At 43.6% G+C, this 17,497-nt stretch overlaps 2 protein-coding genes and 1 long non-coding RNA gene across 4 annotated transcripts; 1 reads left to right on the top strand and 2 right to left on the bottom strand.

Annotated features, from left to right (window-relative positions):
- Positions 1–121: 121 nt before the first annotated feature.
- On the bottom strand, positions 122–3,190 carry LOC143374136 (uncharacterized). Its single transcript, XM_076822047.1, has 2 exons — positions 2,096–3,190; positions 122–855 (listed from the first exon to the last, which is right to left on the bottom strand). The coding sequence occupies exons 1-2, from the start codon at positions 2,889–2,891 to the stop codon at positions 578–580; spliced, it is 1,074 nt and encodes a 357-aa protein (XP_076678162.1). The 5' UTR covers positions 2,892–3,190; the 3' UTR covers positions 122–577.
- Positions 2,147–13,562, top strand: LOC143374140 (uncharacterized). Its single transcript, XR_013086616.1, has 4 exons — positions 2,147–2,266; positions 10,644–11,154; positions 11,241–13,371; positions 13,441–13,562. It is a non-coding gene; the product is annotated as an uncharacterized LOC143374140 (long non-coding RNA).
- Positions 13,470–16,680, bottom strand: LOC143374133 (uncharacterized). Of its 2 annotated transcripts, none has more exons than XM_076822043.1 (6): positions 16,383–16,680; positions 16,018–16,175; positions 15,781–15,938; positions 15,577–15,719; positions 14,184–14,941; positions 13,470–14,110 (listed from the first exon to the last, which is right to left on the bottom strand). In XM_076822043.1, exons 2-6 carry the CDS (start codon positions 16,110–16,112, stop codon positions 13,732–13,734), a joined length of 1,533 nt encoding a protein of 510 aa, XP_076678158.1. In that variant the 5' UTR covers positions 16,113–16,175; positions 16,383–16,680; the 3' UTR covers positions 13,470–13,731. The 2 variants fall into 2 exon arrangements, with proteins under 2 accessions (XP_076678158.1, XP_076678157.1); XM_076822042.1 differs by having other exon boundaries at positions 16,018–16,209; positions 16,383–16,679.
- Positions 16,681–17,497: the final 817 nt, after the last annotated feature.

Genomic DNA, 17,497 nt, shown 5'->3' with positions numbered 1-17,497 from the left:
TATTTCATCAAGTCCTCGAAATAATTCCTGAACCACCACTTTCGCTGTTTCCATATTACCTAACTAATCCACTGGTTTGAAGGGCAAGGATATTTCTTCAGCAGAGAGACTCGCAAATTACTCAAAATAGATAACAATTTATTCGTCCTGAATTATATATAACCTTTGCGTCATGTGTATAATATATAAACATCTGATATTTACAACAATATGTACACCGTAAAGCTCGATTGCTTGACTAGATACGAAAGACTGGTTGTTACGCGCCAGGATGTAAGCATAAAACGTCGTATCAAAAATACAATTCGCTCTGACGAGCTATTGACGAAAGCGATGGCCCTGCACAAAACGCAGGAGCATCTCGCTAAGGCAACGACGATTGTACCGTGTTCGCGATATACATAAGTAGTACATACAATCTCTTTTGGCTTGGTCTCTATAAAAATATACTCTGCTATTTACATGGAGGTATTAATCTTCGAACTAATCCTTCGTATATATTAATCTGGAAAATAGACAATATACAAACACCACCGATGTATCCCAAGTCGAACATGATCAAATCCACGGGACCACGTCAAATCGGATACATGTACGGGGCGAAGGGGTGCGGGGGTGGTAGCGCGTGCCCCATGGCGTAGACGCCCAACGCCGTCGCCGATAGACGGTATGGATCTCGATTCTCGTGTGTCCTCATGTGCTTCTTCAGATGATCCTTCCTGCCGAAGCATTTGCCACATATAATGCAGGCGTGGGGTCGAAGACCGGTGTGGATCCTCTTGTGCCTCGTCAACTCCTCGTTCCTTGTGAACGACTTGTCGCATCCCTCTGCGTCGCACTTGAAGGGTCTCTCGCCTGTAACAAGAAGAAAACATAGTTTCAGCTGTGTTTAGAAAATAATAACCACGTATCTCCCGGGCTCTATGGGTTTCGAAGAAATACAGTACAAACGCGAGATTCCATGGAGTTATGTAATTGGAGACCTTGCAGCAGGAGGGGTGCAAGTAAACTTTTTACGGTTTTTGAATTATGACGTGTAATATACGTAAAAAAAATCTATATCGTTTGGTGCACGTTTGATGCAAATCCGATAACAAATGAGCGATTCATTGCAAATAAAGAAAAATATTAATATTTCTATTTTAAAAAATATTAATATTGATGGAAATAGGAATAGAAATAGAAATATTAATACAAATATTAATAGGAATGGAAATAGAAATAGAAGTAGAAATAGGAATAGGAATAGACATATTAATACAAATATTAATCGAAATAGAAATAGAAATATTAATAAAAATATTAATAGGAATGGAAATAGAAATAGAAGTAGAAATAGGAATAGGAATAGACATATTAATACAAATATTAATCGAAATAGAAATAGAAATATTAATAAAAATAGAAATAGAAATAGAAATAGAAATAGAAATAGAAATATTAATAAAAATAGAAATAGAAATAGAAATAGAAATATTAATAAAAATATTAATAGGAATGGAAATAGAAATAGAAGTAGAAATAGGAATAGGAATAGACATATTAATACAAATATTAATCGAAATAGAAATAGAAATAGAAATATTAATAAAAATATTAATAGGAATGGAAATAGAAATAGAAGTAAAAATAGGAATAGGAATAGATATATTAATACAAATATTAATCGAAATAGAAATAGAAATATTAATAAAAATAGAAATACAAATAGAAATAGAAATAGAAATATTAATAAAAATAGAAATAGAAATAGAAATAGAAATAGAAATAGAAATAGAAATAGAAATAGAAATATTAATAAAAATAGAAATAGAAATAGAAATATTAATAAAAATATTAATAGGAATGGAAATAGAAATAGGTCCTCAAATATTAAAAGAATCTCCCAAGTGAACTCCAACATAAGCAATAAACTCCAGAAATCCAAGCAGAAAGGAGCTAATAACTACCGGCAAAAGAACCGCAAAACAAAGAACCACGGGAACCAATCATCAGTTGCGATTCACCCGTTGCTCGAATTACACGCAGAAAAAAAAACAAACCCCAAAGTATCCACATAACCCAAACAATAACACGATCCGAAGCCGAAGCTTACCAGTGTGTATACGAATGTGTCCCTTGAGCTGTCCGTTGTTACTAAAGGCGACGTCGCAGTGCTCGCATCTGAACTTCTTCGGGCGCAGTTTCTTCATCTGCTTCGCGGCCACGTCCTGCCTGTGGATCATCTCCACGGCCTGCTGCACCGTGGACCCGTACAGCCCTTGAGGTATATGCGCGACGCCGCGGTACTCGTAGCAGAACGGCTGCCCCGTGGTGGCGATCGTAGATGCTTGCGGGACGGCTGGCCCAACGTTCATCGACATCAAACCGGACCCGTCGTTCATAGCTTGGAAGGTGTTCGGTGGGTGAAACCCTATCCTCGGAAGATAATCCAAGGGACACGCGGAGCTCCCGCCGGGGCATCCGTTCGCCACCAGCGCGGGAACAGCAGCAGACGCGGCTGGCAATTGCGGGAGGATCCGAGCCACGGAGAAGCTCTCCATCGCCGGCGAGGACAGAACGAAGCTGCTGAGCCTGTCCAGGCTGTTACCGCGCGCCGCGTCGTCGCTGCTGACGGAGGATGAGCTGCTGGTGGCCTCCACCGAGGACTCCCTCCTTTGCCGCAGCCTCTTCATGGTGGAGCGGCTCGAGGACGCCTCGTTCTCCGACGAGCTCGTCGCGCTGTATTCGCCGTACATGCACGCCGACGCGACGCTCTCGTTGTCCTCCTCTTGCTTCACACTCGGCGCCCTGGTCCTGTCTTCCGCGTTGCCATCTTTCGCCGTCGCGGCTGCGTCGGTTTCAGCGATGCTCCACGGCCTGAAGAAGCTCGCGCTGTTCGCGTCGCACATTCTTCACCCCCTTGGAGAATTCTCCTTAAAGGATCGTTCGGCAAAGGGTTTCAACCTCCTTCCGCGACACCGGGACTCGCGTGTCTGCGACGAATGGGGCGCGCGTTCCTCTCGCGGTGTAGACCGTCGGTTGCACGTGACTCTTCGCGAAGGTCGAGGCAAGTCGAGCAGGAAATCTCGAAGAGTACTGTATCCCGGGCCAGGCTCACCCCAGGGTTATATACCGGTGGTGGTTCCCACCCTCTTGCCGGGATTGGGTCGCTCGGTAGCGAAGGTTGCACGAGGTAGCAGGGAGAGAGGGTAAGGGCGCCCTTGGCAGCAAGGGCGAAGGTGGGTTTTAGGGGGCCGTTGGAGGGCTCGCTACGCGATACGCAGCCCCTTTTGTCGTGAATTAATCGGTCGCCACGGCCAAGGGGCTCTCGCCCTTTTGTCACGGGGGTAGCGAGCGGGCTGTGGAACCGCGAATGTCGGGGGAGCGAGAGGCGGTGAGGGGTAGGCCTGGTAGAGCGTATAGAACGATATAGCAATGGCATCGAGGGTTTGCAACCCCTCTCGGGCCCATCTCGATATCAAGCCTCTCCTCTCGTCTGCCTCCTTTTTTCCCTGCCTCGCGCCACGTCCGCCGCTTATCCGCGACGAATTCTAGATCTCGGTAATTTAACCAGCTGGACGACTTTTAACGAACGAAGGGCTAGATTTCAAAGAATAGAGAAGAATTTGATTGGAGTCTGCGGGAAGGTACTGGTAACCACCTTCGCGCGCCTTCGATGCTTGCCAGCAACAAAGTAATCGCGATTCCATAGTCTCAGCCTTAGAAAATAGATATTGTGGAAGTTTATTGGATGCTCTGCTCGTAAAGCGATATAAATTTTATAGAATTAATTCAATTTGTAGACGTAGGGGAGAAGTGCTGTAAAAGGGGCAATTTTAATTAGCGTCCATTTCTGATAATATCGTAATTGGTAATTAAAACACAAGTCCATTAATCTGCCGTCTTACGGCAAAACTGAAGATATAACAATTTATATTTCGGACGTATTTGAAATCGATGCCTGATTTTGAGCGTATTTACCAAAGTTTCCTTTGGAGTTTATGAAATACTACGGGTTTGTCACAAATATTTAGATACCTTTTTATCCAGATTTAATATTTAACCTAATCCGATTTATACAGCATACCGATATACTATACAGCACGGAATACTAAAAGTTATTTATCTCAGAACCACTTTTTGACCAGATGCGCCCTTTCGAATTAACACGACAGTAATGGGAAGTGTGATTATTGGCCTTCGATAAATCTGGCTAAATAATCAAATCTTCGACTTACAAATATATTCGAAAATTTCTACTAAGTAGTCTTAAATGGGATATAGACGTCGCGAAATGTGTGAAAATAAACAAAACAAATTTAATGAAAATAAGTCTTCCCCAGCTTAGCAAAGCATCTCACCCAGAATGGATTTCCATCGCGTTACATCAGCGTCCCTCGACCAAGACGCAGCTCTAAATTCACGGATCGATTTACGCGGCTTCGTTCGCTAAAAAAAAGTGATCGTCGAATCGCACAGAACTGAAACGCGCTGGCGGTCGTAAGCGTGGCACGATTAAGCGCAATTAAAGGGAAGGGAAAGACAGATCGTGTCTAATGAACCCTATCAATCGATCCCCGGCGACTGTTGTGCCGTTGGACGAGCGCGCGACAGGAAGCGAACGATAAATTGTTTATACGGTGCTCGTGGTGGCTGGATTTTCGGGGCACTTTAAACACAATGAAACGGACAGTCGCCGATCGTACGGGGCCCGTCGTGTCGTCTATGGGGGACGCATTCTGCAGGAGTTACGAGGGTGGAGCTCCGCGAAAGCGCGTCGTTGATTTATTGTAACACTCCAAGTCGAAACTACCCTTCGGTAAGAGCGTATACCCGTCTGCCTCCGTTGTCACCTATATTTCCCTTCGTCCCCCGTCACCTCCCTGTCGCACCCACGGGATATCGTTGCACCCTTCTCTCTCGAGGCGAGCCAAGCACAAAACCGGGCCTGGGGCACCATTGATACCATGGCGGCCCTTTTGTGCCGCACTCGCGTCACGACGTCATCGCCGACTCCGTTCCTCCACGTCCGATCATCTCGTTGACCCACGTTTACACGAGCGATTGTTTCAACTTTCATTCTAACTTACACGATTAATAGTTAATTATAGATATGCAGCCCCTGGACGACAGTGCCAAAGTCAAACACCCAGGAATTTTTTTGGAAGGGAACTCTTATAATCCCTCCATAATTCTCCTGTATAGCAGAGCATCCCAAAATTCCCAAATGGACCATTACATTGTTCCTCTTAATTACCCTCCACTGCACGACCTGGAGCTTCCTCGTAATTCCAGCAAAGGTCCATCGAGCAATAACCGAATTCGAAGGTTGAACAATAGTCGCGAAATAATTGAGGTTGACAGCAGGCGACGTACGATAATCTTCGAAGGGGTTAGAGAGGAATTGCTTCCAAACAGGGTGCCGGGGCTTACCAATGTAATCATTCGGGTTATAAATGCCTTGGTAATCCTCCCTAAATGATACCAAATATATTGATTGCCCTGATCCCTGTAATAAAGCAGCGCAGACTTATACCTGGTCGCGCGACTCAGGTAGGTGCGCTGCTATCATCGCTTACGTGTAAACGGTGTAGGTGCCTTCACTCCCAAACTTCTGGGGTTCTCCGTGACCCAACGCGACGGGGGACATTTTAATAACCCAAATATGGCAGGCTATGAACCGATTCGTGGAAAAGCTGAAGGCACTCCAAGGTTTTATATTCGTACTAACTACCATGTCGCGCTTCTATAAAATCTCCTCTATAAATTTCGAACGAGTACAAGAATCGGGTTTGTCTAATCGGTCTGCAGGAGCAGCTTGTAGCTAAAGTGACGCGAGAGTTCATTGAGTTCGTCGTGAAGATGCCAGAAAACCGTTCCTTCTTCCACGCTAAACTGTTCAAAGGAAGTTGACCGAGATTCGCGTAAAATCGGCGGACTTTGAAAGGATTGCTTGAAGAAGAATGGTCAGTGTTCACAAAGAGTCGTTGGATCTTCATAAAAGGCGTCGGAAAGTGTGTCCAGGAAACAAGGAGGCCTTCTTCGTCGCGCGAGCAGGGAAACGCGAGCGTTCTGTTATGAAGCTGTGATGGATCGGTCGATCTGGAGAATTCACCGCCAAGGATCCCTCGATCCGTCTTACTTTCCATCTGGAACGTCATAACAGCGAGTTGTAACGCAGGTCGACGTTGGAAAAGCCTCGAGATCGTTTTGTCCGGCGACCGTTTCCGCTTTCCGCTGTCTTCCATCGAACGATCATCCGTTCGCGCGATGATTGTGCAAACGTCCGAAAGAATTACGACTCGTGGTGCAAGTCCCGAGCTTCGCGAGATAAACTCGCTTGAAATGTCGATACAAAGCGCGTGTCACAAGCTCGACCTTCCCGGCGGTTAGAATAATAGGCAATAAAATTCCGAGGCAGTAACGTTTGTCCAAACTCGCGTGTACAGGATGGTCATTCGAATTGAAAGCGTTGAAGTTGCAGGCATTAGAATTGAAAGCGTTGAAGTTGCAGGCATTAGAATTGAAAGCGTTGAAGTTGTAAGTACCTATTAGAATTTCAACCGTCGGAGTAATAATCCTTAGAATTGAAAACGTTGAAGTTGCAAGCATTATATTGAAAGCGTTGAAGTTGCAAGCATTAGAATTTAAAGCGTTGAAGTTGCAAGCATTAGAATTGAAACCGTTGAAGTTGCAGGCATTAGAATTGAAAGCGTTGAAGTTGCAAGCATTAGAATTGCAAGCGTTGAAGTTGCAAGCATTATATTGAATGCGTTGAAGTTGCAAGCATTAGAATTGAAAGCGTTGAAGTTGCAAGCATTAGAATTGAAAGCGTTGAAGTTGCAAGCATTAGAATTGAAAGCGTTGAAGTTGTAAGTACATATTAGAATTTCAACCGTTGGAGTAATAATCATTAGAATTGAAAGCGTTGGAGTTGCAAGCATTAGAATTGAAAGCGTTGAAGTTGCAAGCATTAGAATTGAAATCGTTGAAGTAATAATCCTTAGAATTGAAAGCGTTGAAGTTGCAAGCATTAGAATTGCAAGCGTTGAAGTTGCAAGCATTAGAATTGCAAGCGTTGAAGTTGCAAGCATTATATTGAATGCGTTGAAGTTGCAAGCATTAGAATTGAAAGCGTTGAAGTTGCAAGCATTAGAATTGAAAGCGTTGAAGTTGTAAGTACCTATTAGAATTTCAACCGTCGGAGTAATAATCCTTAGAATTGAAAACGTTCTAATTACGAGCGTCAAGATTACAAGCGTTCGAGTTGCAATCATCATCATTCCAAACCTTAAGTACGAGATCGTTATTCTCCAATCTGAACTCAGTTTTACGCGAAAAAGTGACTTCCTCCTCGGTCCTGTCACTAATAATGGACAACCCTGTGCATGGGACGCTCGTTCGCGAATTCTGGGAATCCCGGTTCGCGAGCACGCTAAGGTGCGTGGAAACAAGGTCGTGGCACGTGTTTCTTCTAGAATTATAACAGGTAAAAACGTTGAGTACTATTCCTGGAAAACGGTAGGTACCTACCTTTTGAGGTGACGAGCATTATTAGAAAGACGGAACAGATGGAATCATAAATTTCATTACGGTTGTAAGAAAACGTTCGAGTTCACTCCTTCCGCATGGAAGTTTGAAGGAAAACTAGTTTCCTTTTTCCACCCTCTGTAATTTATTCTACCTTGCAATTTGTACATACATTGGAAATATTTTTTTGTCAAATTCTGGATTGGATAGGTGCTCAATGAGCCGCGTAAAAAAGAATCGAACAGCGGTGGGTGCCTCGTCAGATCTTCTTGTACTTCTGTCACTAACGAATGACGGATCGCTGGATACATATCGTTAGGATCATGTCCAAATTTTCCAGGGCGACAAACTTTTTTCCACCTGAAAAAAATCAATGTTCCCGAGGTGGAATAGTGGCCACTGTAGCACGTGGACGATTAACATTGAACGATCGCCCGTTCGATCGCCCATTGGACAATAGGGAAATAAATTTCTGACCGATCATAGTAATCATCATCGATCACGGAGGCTTTCGATCGCTGCTCCAAAATATATCCATAGACCTTCCCAGCTAAGCATGATTTTACGGGAAAATAAAATTGGAACGTTTACTCCTATTTTCTTAATAAAGTCGTTAATAAAGATCCAAAAAGGTAGAAACTATCCATTAGAGGCAACATTGCAGTTTCTATCGTAAGTATGCAGACAAAAAAGGAGACCAACGAAGTCAACCCCCCCCCCCCTCCCCGCTCCTGTAATCTTGATTTTGTGTTTGCATTAAAAATGAAAAGGTTAAGGGTTGCAGGAAGGATGATTTCACGAAGTTCACACGGCACGTCCGACGCAAGCGTCGCGACGCGTCACGTCGGGTGCAATCCTTGGGCTCTCTATACGGTCGGCTGATCGTACAACCCCAGTCTCTCCTTGGCAGTAGCCGAGGGGTAAGCCGAGGCAAGCCCCATAATAGCCCTCGAGCGAGTCCCACCCTCCTGGTAAGCAGAAAAGCTTCGGAAGTGTGCACAACCGCAGAGTCGCCGCCCCTTGCATGGCGGGCTGAAATTTGATTATGCCCCTTCCACTTGGATGAACCCAACGGGATTCATCGGCTGGTACCCGTCAATGATTTATGCCATTTTTTCCACCCCTCGCCGCAGCGACAAGTTGTCTTTGTCATCGCGCGCCGCCCGGTGAAAAACGCACGCGCTCGCGAGCCTCGGGTGCGCTTACTCCGCGGCTTTCTTATTCGGGTATCATGAGAAAATCTGTGGTTTCGATGGCCTATTAGGGGTGCATGTGTGGGAGATTGTATGGTGATTTATAATTGGCAGAATGGAATGATTGATCTGGATTTGTAAACGGTTGGGATGGAAAATGTGTAGGAGTTTCGGCTTTCTCCGTTGCAAACCCTCGAGTTGGAGGGATGGGGGATGCAAGCTGTATCAGTTTCAAGGGTTTGAGTTGTAATCGTTAGAATTGTAAGCGTTGGAGCTGCGAGCATTAGAATTTCAAGCGTTGGAGCTGCGAGCATTAGAATTTCAAGCGTTGGAGTTGCAAGCATTAGAATTGCAAGCGTTGGAGTATTAATCCTTAGAATTGAAAGCGTTCGTGTTGCCAGCATCAGAGTTGCAAGCATTTGAGTTGCAAGCATTAGAATTTCAAGCGTTGGAGTTGCAAGCATTAGAATTGCAAGCGTTGGGGTATTAATCCTTAGAATTGAAAGCGTTCGTGTTGCCAGCATTAGAGTTGCAAGCATTTGAGTTGCAAGCATTAGAATTTCAAGCGTTGGAGTTGCAAGCATTAGAATTGCAAGCGTTGGAGTATTAATCCTTAGAATTGAAAGCGTTCGTGTTGCTAGCATTAAAGTTGCAAGCATTTGAGTTGCAAGCATTAGAATTTGAAGAGTTCGAGCTGCAAGCGATAGAATTTCAAGCGTTGGAGTTGCAGGCATTAGAATTGAAAGCGTTGAAGTTGCAAGCATTAGAATTGAAAGCGTTGAAGTTGCAAGCATTAGAGTTGAAAGCGTTGAAGTTGCAAGCATTAGAAATGAAAGCGTTGAAGTTGCAAGCATTAGAATTGAAAGCGTTGAAGTTGTAAGTACCTATTAGAATTTCAACCGTTGAAGTTGCAAGCATTAGAATTGAAAGCGTTGAAGTTGTAAGTACCTATTAGAATTTCAACCGTTGAAGTTGCAAGCATTAGAATTGAAAGCGTTGAAGTTGCAAGTACCTATTAGAATTTCAACCGTTGGAGTAATAATCATTAGAATTGAAAGCGTTGGAATTGCAAGCATTAGAATTGAAAGCGTTGAAGTTGCAAGCATTAGAATTTCAATCGTTGGAGTTGCCAGCTTAGAGTTGCAAGCATTAGAATTTCAAGCGTTCGAACTGCAAGCATTAGAATTTCAAGCGTTGGAGTTGCAAGCATTAGAATTGCAAGCGTTCCAATCACAGTTGCCCATATTGCAAGAGTTGCAGTTCCTCAAATTACCATCACTAGGAAAGGCGACTTCTCAGAATCGCAAGCACTGAACTAAAATTTTAGTCGTTAAAATTGCCAGCGACTTACAATTGCCACTATCACCAATCAAACTTCTGCACTTCCCCCGAAGCGTCCCGATTCCGAAATCTCCATCGTTGCTGTTCGATCGCGGCCACGATCGAGGCATTTTATCGCGGCAGCCATTAATCAAAAGGGCCAGAAACTTCCACGCGAGTGACTCCTTCATTGAAGAGAGGACACGGGATAGATAGATCCTATAAAAGATCGTTCTGCCAGATGGCCCGTGCCCGCAACGAAAAGAGAGGCTCGCCTCCCCGTTTCCCTTTTCATTCTTTTCCTCTTCTTCGCCTTTTCTCTTCGCTGTTCCGCCGAACAACGTCGCCGCACAATCTTTTACGCTTTTCTGCCTTATAAGCAAGCGTGCACACGCGTTCCCTGCTCTCATTCAAAAGCCCCTCAAGCCTCTAGACAGCAAACGAACAGAAAAAAAAATTCTTCAAACCTCAGCAACGTCCCAAAGAAAATAACCATTCACCCCCAGCTTCCTAATAATTCCAAATTAGCACAGTACCCTAAACTACAGATTAATAATTAATAAAATAACCATCCACCTCATTCATTCAAAGACTAACACTTCCTTTATCGATTCGCAGGTCCCGACGTCCGTGAAGGTGCAGAACGTAACGACATGCAAAGGTCGACGCGGCATTCGTGCCGATTACGAACGAGAACGCATTGTGGCTGCAAACGATACAGGGAGGAACGCAGCTGCGTCGGTGTCGTCGGCTCTTTGATGCCCAAATAAACGACGATCCCGGACAATCGTGAAATAGCTCCCCGACCGCGAATGCCGGTCACTCAGACGCCGCTGTGAATTAGCATATTCGCTAGGTTAGCAACCCTTTCGCAGAATATTCGGCCAAGTGTCGCGTGCAATTTTCACCACGGGGCGTCCCTTTTCAGCGATCCTCGTTGATACTTCTGTGTCGCCATGCTCCGGCAACTTTTGCGAAAACGGAGCCGCGTGAAGAATCCGCAAATACGCGGCAAATCGATCGTTCCGTTAAATTGTCGAATTACCGCGGCGAGGGGAGCGGAAAATTTGCCACTGATAGCGTGAAACGAAGGTGAAAGTCGAGGTGCTCGGTCCTCAAAGCTTATTGAGTAATTGTAAGACAAGGTTTCAACGGGAGCGAGAAATCTAGCTTGAATTCTTATTTTAGTTCTTGTTTAAATTTGTTTCTTTGCAGAGTTGCATTGCAGGGGGAGTAGAAAAAGATATGCATCGTTGTTTATATTAATATCAAGTAGTGCGAAAGACTAATATACCGAAAGTACTGCTGTTATACTGTTCGAAGGGTTGAAGGATAACAGAATAAGTCTTCATAGATATTTTAGGTAATTACTTTCTTGAAGCAAAATTCACTTCGATGATAAACTATCATACCTCCCCTAGAAAAAGTTCCATTCTAATAACTAATGAATATAGCAGCCCCGACTGTATATCGAACGGGAGCTGATTAAAATGTACTCCGAGCTCTTCAGATTTTCCTGCCGTTCACGGAAAATCGCGCGATTTGTCACGCCGTTGCCCTTAATTTCCACGGAACCCTCGGAGAGGACTGCACGAGCAGTATGCGCACAGGGTTGGTCCGTTTGGCTACTGTGGAAAACCATAGCGAATTTATAGAGTGGCTTTCTTTATATCTGTGATACCTGGCCGACTGTCGTCCCGGATTTTGTGGCTGACAGAGCGTTACTAAATACCTGCGGACATACGGCGGACTTTAATACGAGTTAAACGACATCTGGTAACTTCTTCCAAGTCAATGTATAATAATACCTTTGCGATACAATCGTCTGCTATATTCAGATGTACAAACTTTGTCTTCGCGAGGTTTAAGAAAATGTCTGCACCGTGAAAGCCCAGCGACCTCCCTTAAGGGGTTGTTCCAGTCTAGAGCCCATCAAAATAGGCGATCTTTAGGAATTAATTAAAGGAAAACTACTGGATACAATTTAATGGGACTTTTTGCATTTTATTAAGGATGTCTTAAGCTATAGAAATATATTTTTTGTTTTATAATTAATCATTTCAGACGGCACTGGGAGTTGTTAAAGTCGAGGCGTCAGAAAATTCATCCAACTCGGTGGAACCTGTAGCACCTAAACCATTCGTCTGAAATAAAGAACAATGCCAGATTATTAACGGGCATGAAACTCGCGCGTGGACTGACCAGAAAAAATTACAAAAAAAATTACATTTTTTGAGAAAATAACGACACTTGAAACTTGAAATCACTTTTTCCCTATATATTTTTCGCCCTTTCAACGCCTTTAAAAATGACAAATTTTCATTTTTTTTAAATTTTACTGGTTTCTCCACGAACCAGAAGTATATACTTCAAAATAAAAAAAGTTTCAGCTGAATCGGATAATAACTTTTCGAGATACAGGTTCCACCGATTTTAGGAACACTGTTTCGAGAAAAACAAATGCCTATAACTTCGGGAATTTTACGAATTTCAAAAAATCCTTTTAAACACGTATTCCTGAAAGGTTGAACATTCGAAAAATGAAATAAAAAAAAATCGATTTTTAGACCGGAACCTCCCCTTAAGACAAGCAACTTACACCACCGTTTCACGTTCATAAAATCTTAATCGCGGATCTTTGGGGTTGCCGCATCGCCGCTGGGTTACCGAGAACTCCCACTAGAGAGAAAGTACGTACTCGAAGTACCTTTTCTGTAGTGGAGAAAAGTCAGGAGCCGCGACAATGGGGGACACGAGCCACGCCCCGAGAGCGCCGATAATCGAGCGCAACAAAACGATCCGATTTTACTTCGAAGGCGAGAGAAACAGCAGAGGAGGGTGTCGGGGGGGGTAGCAAGGTGTGTCGCCGGAGCGACAGGCTAGCTGGGGCGTCGAGAGGAGCTCTGCTTTTCCACGGAGTAAATTTGACATTGGCCAAATAAACACATTGAGACCGGCTACGTTTGAAGTGGTCCCCGTTGACAGGATGACCGTGAACATCGGCCGCGATTGTTCCTTGGTTGGGTGTCGGCTCCCTTTTACTTCGTGGGTCGTTTGCCCCCGTTTCCTTCTCCCTTCCTATTCCAACCCCGACGACTGCCGAAGGTTTCCTTTTCGGGAAAATCAGGATCATTCTACTCGCGTTCAATCACTCTAGAAGCAGCAGCGACGAGCGTACCTCAAAGGAGCCCGCGAGCCATTATCTACATTCTTGGGCCAATCTCTGCGGTGACTTTGAGGGGCCTTCACGCTGTCATCGACGACAATGTTCTACACTTGTCCGCTGGAATCTATTTCTACGGTCTGAACTGGGAAACGCACTCGACAACGCGACGCGCTGCAACAGGTACAAGAGCTCTTTTTAAGATCGATGCTACTTAATTTTCATCTCTCATTCGTTCCATTTCATTTCCAGTTGGGTGTGTCGAATGAAAACCACGGGCGTTACTACTGAAGGATTTAATAATTCATGGTAAACATACATAATCTTTCATTTAGCTCGTCATTGGCTACGAACGCCAAGAAAATTAACAAACAGCTTTGTACACATTATACAAAGATCTCCTCGCGCAGGAACCTTAGCGGTCGACACAATCATATCGCCGTGGACGAATTAAAAACCGAACATGATAAAACGCTCGATCTCCACCATCCTTAGAATGGAGATTGAGTTGGATTCGCGTTAAAACGTTCTAATTGATTTACCCTACGCTTCGCCGTGCGTTTTCAAATGTATCTTCAAAGTAGTTCTGTTGATGAACGCCTTCGAGCATACCGGGCACGGGTGAGTGCGCGTCAGGTGAAACTTCAAATGTTCCGCGAGCAGCGCACTTGTCTTGAACAGTTTTTTACAAATATTGCACTTCCGCTCGTCTTCGTTGTCTTCCTCCAGGTGTGTCCTCGTGTGCTTGTCCACCTCGGCGACGTTGTCGAATTCCATGGAGCACACTCTGCAGCTGAACTTCACAGCTCGGAGAATGCCTATCTGACTACCAGTCAGCGGATTAGGTACTGGGAATATATTATTCGTATCACCGATACTGCATCTCAAGCCTTCTTTCTTTTTATGAGAGCTTATATGGTTCCTGCAATAATATTCAAGAATATTACAATCTGTAATGGAAAAAAACGTTTTGTAGTACGCTCTTAGGGTGTTACCTATAAGCTTGCTCGTTCCTAAACGTTATGTTGCAACTGACGCAACGATAATCTTGCTGCTGAGACACCGGTTGCTGTAAAAGTGGCGTGGTCACTTGTAAAATTGTATTCTGCAGTTTTACGGAGGGATGTGCAGTTGAGTAGTGCTGTCTCATGTCCTCCTTGAGCTTGAACGTTTCTGTACACTGGTGACACTTATACGTATACAACGGATCCCTACTAACGTGTAATCTTAAGTGTTTATCGTAAGTCACTTGCGAACTACATTCGGTTTGGCACATATTACATACAAACTGAGCTTTAGTGTTAGGATACAGAGATTGCGAAGATGGGAACATACTGCAAGTATTGTTCTTCTCTTCTTGGTTACAACGCTTCTTCATAACGTAGTATTTATCACAGTGTTCGCATTGAAAAGCTGGCTGCGACTCGTAGATAGACTTCTTTAATTTGCATCCACCCTTCACGCATACCGCTTTTCTATTGACTTTCTGAAATGGTTGATCCCCCTGATTCATATTCTCAACGTTCCCAGAATATTGTTGCTTCTCCTTTTTCAGCTGCTCCCATATCATGAGCTTCCTCGACCTCGGACACGGTTTACCGTATATTTTGTCTATCTGTATCGTCAGACGATACAATCTCTTTCCTATCTCTACATCTTGACACAATTCAGATTTCGAAAGGGCAGATTCTATTAGCGAAGCTCCATGGTCGAGGGACAAGCTCGTTCTATCTTCTCCGTTCATTTCTTCAACCTGCAACTTCACGCTCGTTTAATGAACTCGCGATTTAAACACATTCAGTGGCCTGCAAAAGTATTCGGCCACCCTTTAAAATCGCGTAACTTTTTTCAAATTAATCCAAACGACTTGGGTTTTTTTGAGAAGCTAGAAGGATTAGTTTGCTAAGTGACGTGATTTGTCGTTTTGAAAAAAAATGCACTTGTTCGAAATAGCAAAAAGAATAGAAAAGGTCGTTTTTAAACTTTTTTCTGAGCCTGTAACGAAAATTCAAAAAACCCGTTTGTAAATTTAAGTAAGTTATATACGTGCCTAAAATTTCATCAAAATCGGTTAACATTGTTCTGATCTATAAACGCTTAAATATCACAGAATAAAGTCGAATTTCGCGATTTTTGACCTTTTTAATTTTCGTTACAGGCTCATAACAAAAAGTTTAAAAACGACCTTTTCTATTTTTTTTGCTATTTCGACCAAGTGCATTTTTTTTCAAAACGACGAATCACGTCACTTAGCAAACTAATCCTTCTAGCTTCTCAAAAAAACCCAAGTCGTTTGGATTAATTTGAAAAAAGTTACGCGATTTTAAAGGGTGGTCGAATACTTTTGCACGCCACTGTAGATCCTAGAAGAATAATAAAACTACTCACATCTTCAACTAATTGGATGCAAGGGCTCTGCGGCGGGGTTACTAAACTGTGCGAATCATTGTCCAGTTTCTTTTGCTTTAGCGGTGGGATCTTGGGCGACTCGTTTTGAAGCATGCTTTCCGCCTTCCGCTTTCTCTGTCCATCTGCAACATCGATAAGAGTTAAGGTATTTGATAAACGGCACCGTATCGCTACTGCGTGTACCTTCTACTTTATCAAAAATAGTTGGGGTAGCGTTAGGTTTCAGTTGATTTGTGCCAACGAAACTCATTTTCTCGAAATGTAGTTCGCAGAGGTAGAGCAGTTTATTGCTTTCGACGGTATCGTCTAACTGACAGTTCTTGAACCATTGGTTCCTTTGACTGAAAGCGGAACGTAATGCGTGTATTTAGAACCGATGCGTTAAAGCTCGCATAGAAGCAAAAAAGAATAAATACTCACGCAGCGTCTTCGGGAAAAGGAAAGAACGAGATGTCTTTCCCCTCGACTTTCGTATCCTGATTGGAGAGGCAGCCATGCGCTTCACAGGTTAGCATTATATTAGCAAAAGAGCTTCGTCTAAACGAACGCTAGCCCTCATAAAGGTCGATAATAATTCCCTAAAAACGAAATCACGTACGAGCGAATCATAACCTAAAAGCCGAAAGTTTCCATCGAAATGTTCCGATCGACGACGAGAGACCAGATTTCCGAAGTGCAGGGGACGAGAACCATGTAAACAGAGTGCAGTTGCATCGATTGCACTGTACGATGCAAGTTGGCCGCACATTAGCCAACAATTAAACTTTTAACCAATCGTGCGTTACCTTTACTGTTAGTCGTCATTGATGTGCATCGATTGGTTATCTTACTGTGCAGCTAAACGCGAATTTCAGTGGCGCACGATTCGGTGCAAGGTTATCGCCGTCTGTTTCAGAAAAAGAGTTTAAAAAACACGCTCGTACGCATGTCAAGCGCGATGCAACGGATGCAATGAACGCGAACGATTATTGCAACACAATTGTTTATTTTATGCCTCTAAATACTGTTTTAAACAGTCGTTTAATTTACCGACAGCGAAACGTCATGGCCCTCTGAAGGTCAAACGCGTGAACTAAGGCGTCTTACGTACGTTCTGATCAGGAAATACGCTTGAGTTAATAGGAACGCAGAATAGTGCAGGAGTTAGGAAGTAGTTCACACCAAAGAGAGAGAGAGAGCGCAAGTGCGCGCAACAAGGACAGAGATAGTAATCCGCCATTTTCTGAACATTGAACGGTATCGGAAGATTAACGAGTTTCTCATTTTCTGCGAGTTAAATTTATGCACTTTTGAAGTTGAATAATAAAACGTAGACCCTCCACTGCATTCCTGTATTGCATTTGTAATTAATTCAGCTATAATTAAGTAGTTAGAAACGGCTCGTGAAAACGATTGCAATCAACGTGATGCTGTCTCTGGTTCTTTAGTACCTATATTTATACCCAGGTTTCTCGATGTATTATGGATCTTTCACGAACAATTTATGTAGTTTTATAGTTGCTCATTAGAATGCAATCCTGCGGCATATTCGAATAAAAGATTATTCGTTATTCTCGCATAACTTCGTTTCATTCGCAAATCTTATACGAAATTATTCGAGTAAAAAAGGTTCCGACATTACCGACTTTTTCGATGCTCCGAATGGAGCAGAAATTCAGCAGAGTTAGCAGGAGCACATGACGATGAAGGAGGTAGGAGGTAGATGACGCGTGCGAGAGAGGAGGATAGCGCGTGCGACAAGGACAGAGATAGGTGGCGCGCCACTAACTTTGGTTATACACGCCTGATACTTTTACTCTCCTGGTAGCAGGAACACATGAAGATGAAGGAGGTAGGAGGTAGGTGACGCGTGCGAGAGAGGAGGATAGCGCGTGCGACAAGGACAGAGATAGGTGACGTG

The sequence above is a fragment of the Andrena cerasifolii genome, chromosome 10 (assembly GCF_050908995.1).
Source record: "Andrena cerasifolii isolate SP2316 chromosome 10, iyAndCera1_principal, whole genome shotgun sequence".
Lineage (NCBI taxonomy): Eukaryota > Metazoa > Arthropoda > Insecta > Hymenoptera > Andrenidae > Andrena > Andrena cerasifolii.
This window is presented reverse-complemented; position numbering and strand designations above follow the sequence as displayed.

Coding starts and splice junctions, on each gene's coding strand:
- LOC143374133 (XM_076822043.1), bottom strand. CDS start 16,112: ATGCTAACCTGTGAAGCGCATGGCTGCCTCTCCAATCAGGATACGAAA. Junction 15,939..16,017: donor CCTTTTCCCGAAGACGCTGC/GTGAGTATTTAT, acceptor TTCCGCTTTCAG/TCAAAGGAACCAATGGTTCA. Junction 14,111..14,183: donor AGGAACGAGCAAGCTTATAG/GTAACACCCTAA, acceptor ATATTATTGCAG/GAACCATATAAGCTCTCATA.
- LOC143374136 (XM_076822047.1), bottom strand. CDS start 2,891: ATGTGCGACGCGAACAGCGCGAGCTTCTTCAGGCCGTGGAGCATCGCT. Junction 856..2,095: donor ACACATTCGTATACACACTG/GTAAGCTTCGGC, acceptor TTCTTGTTACAG/GCGAGAGACCCTTCAAGTGC.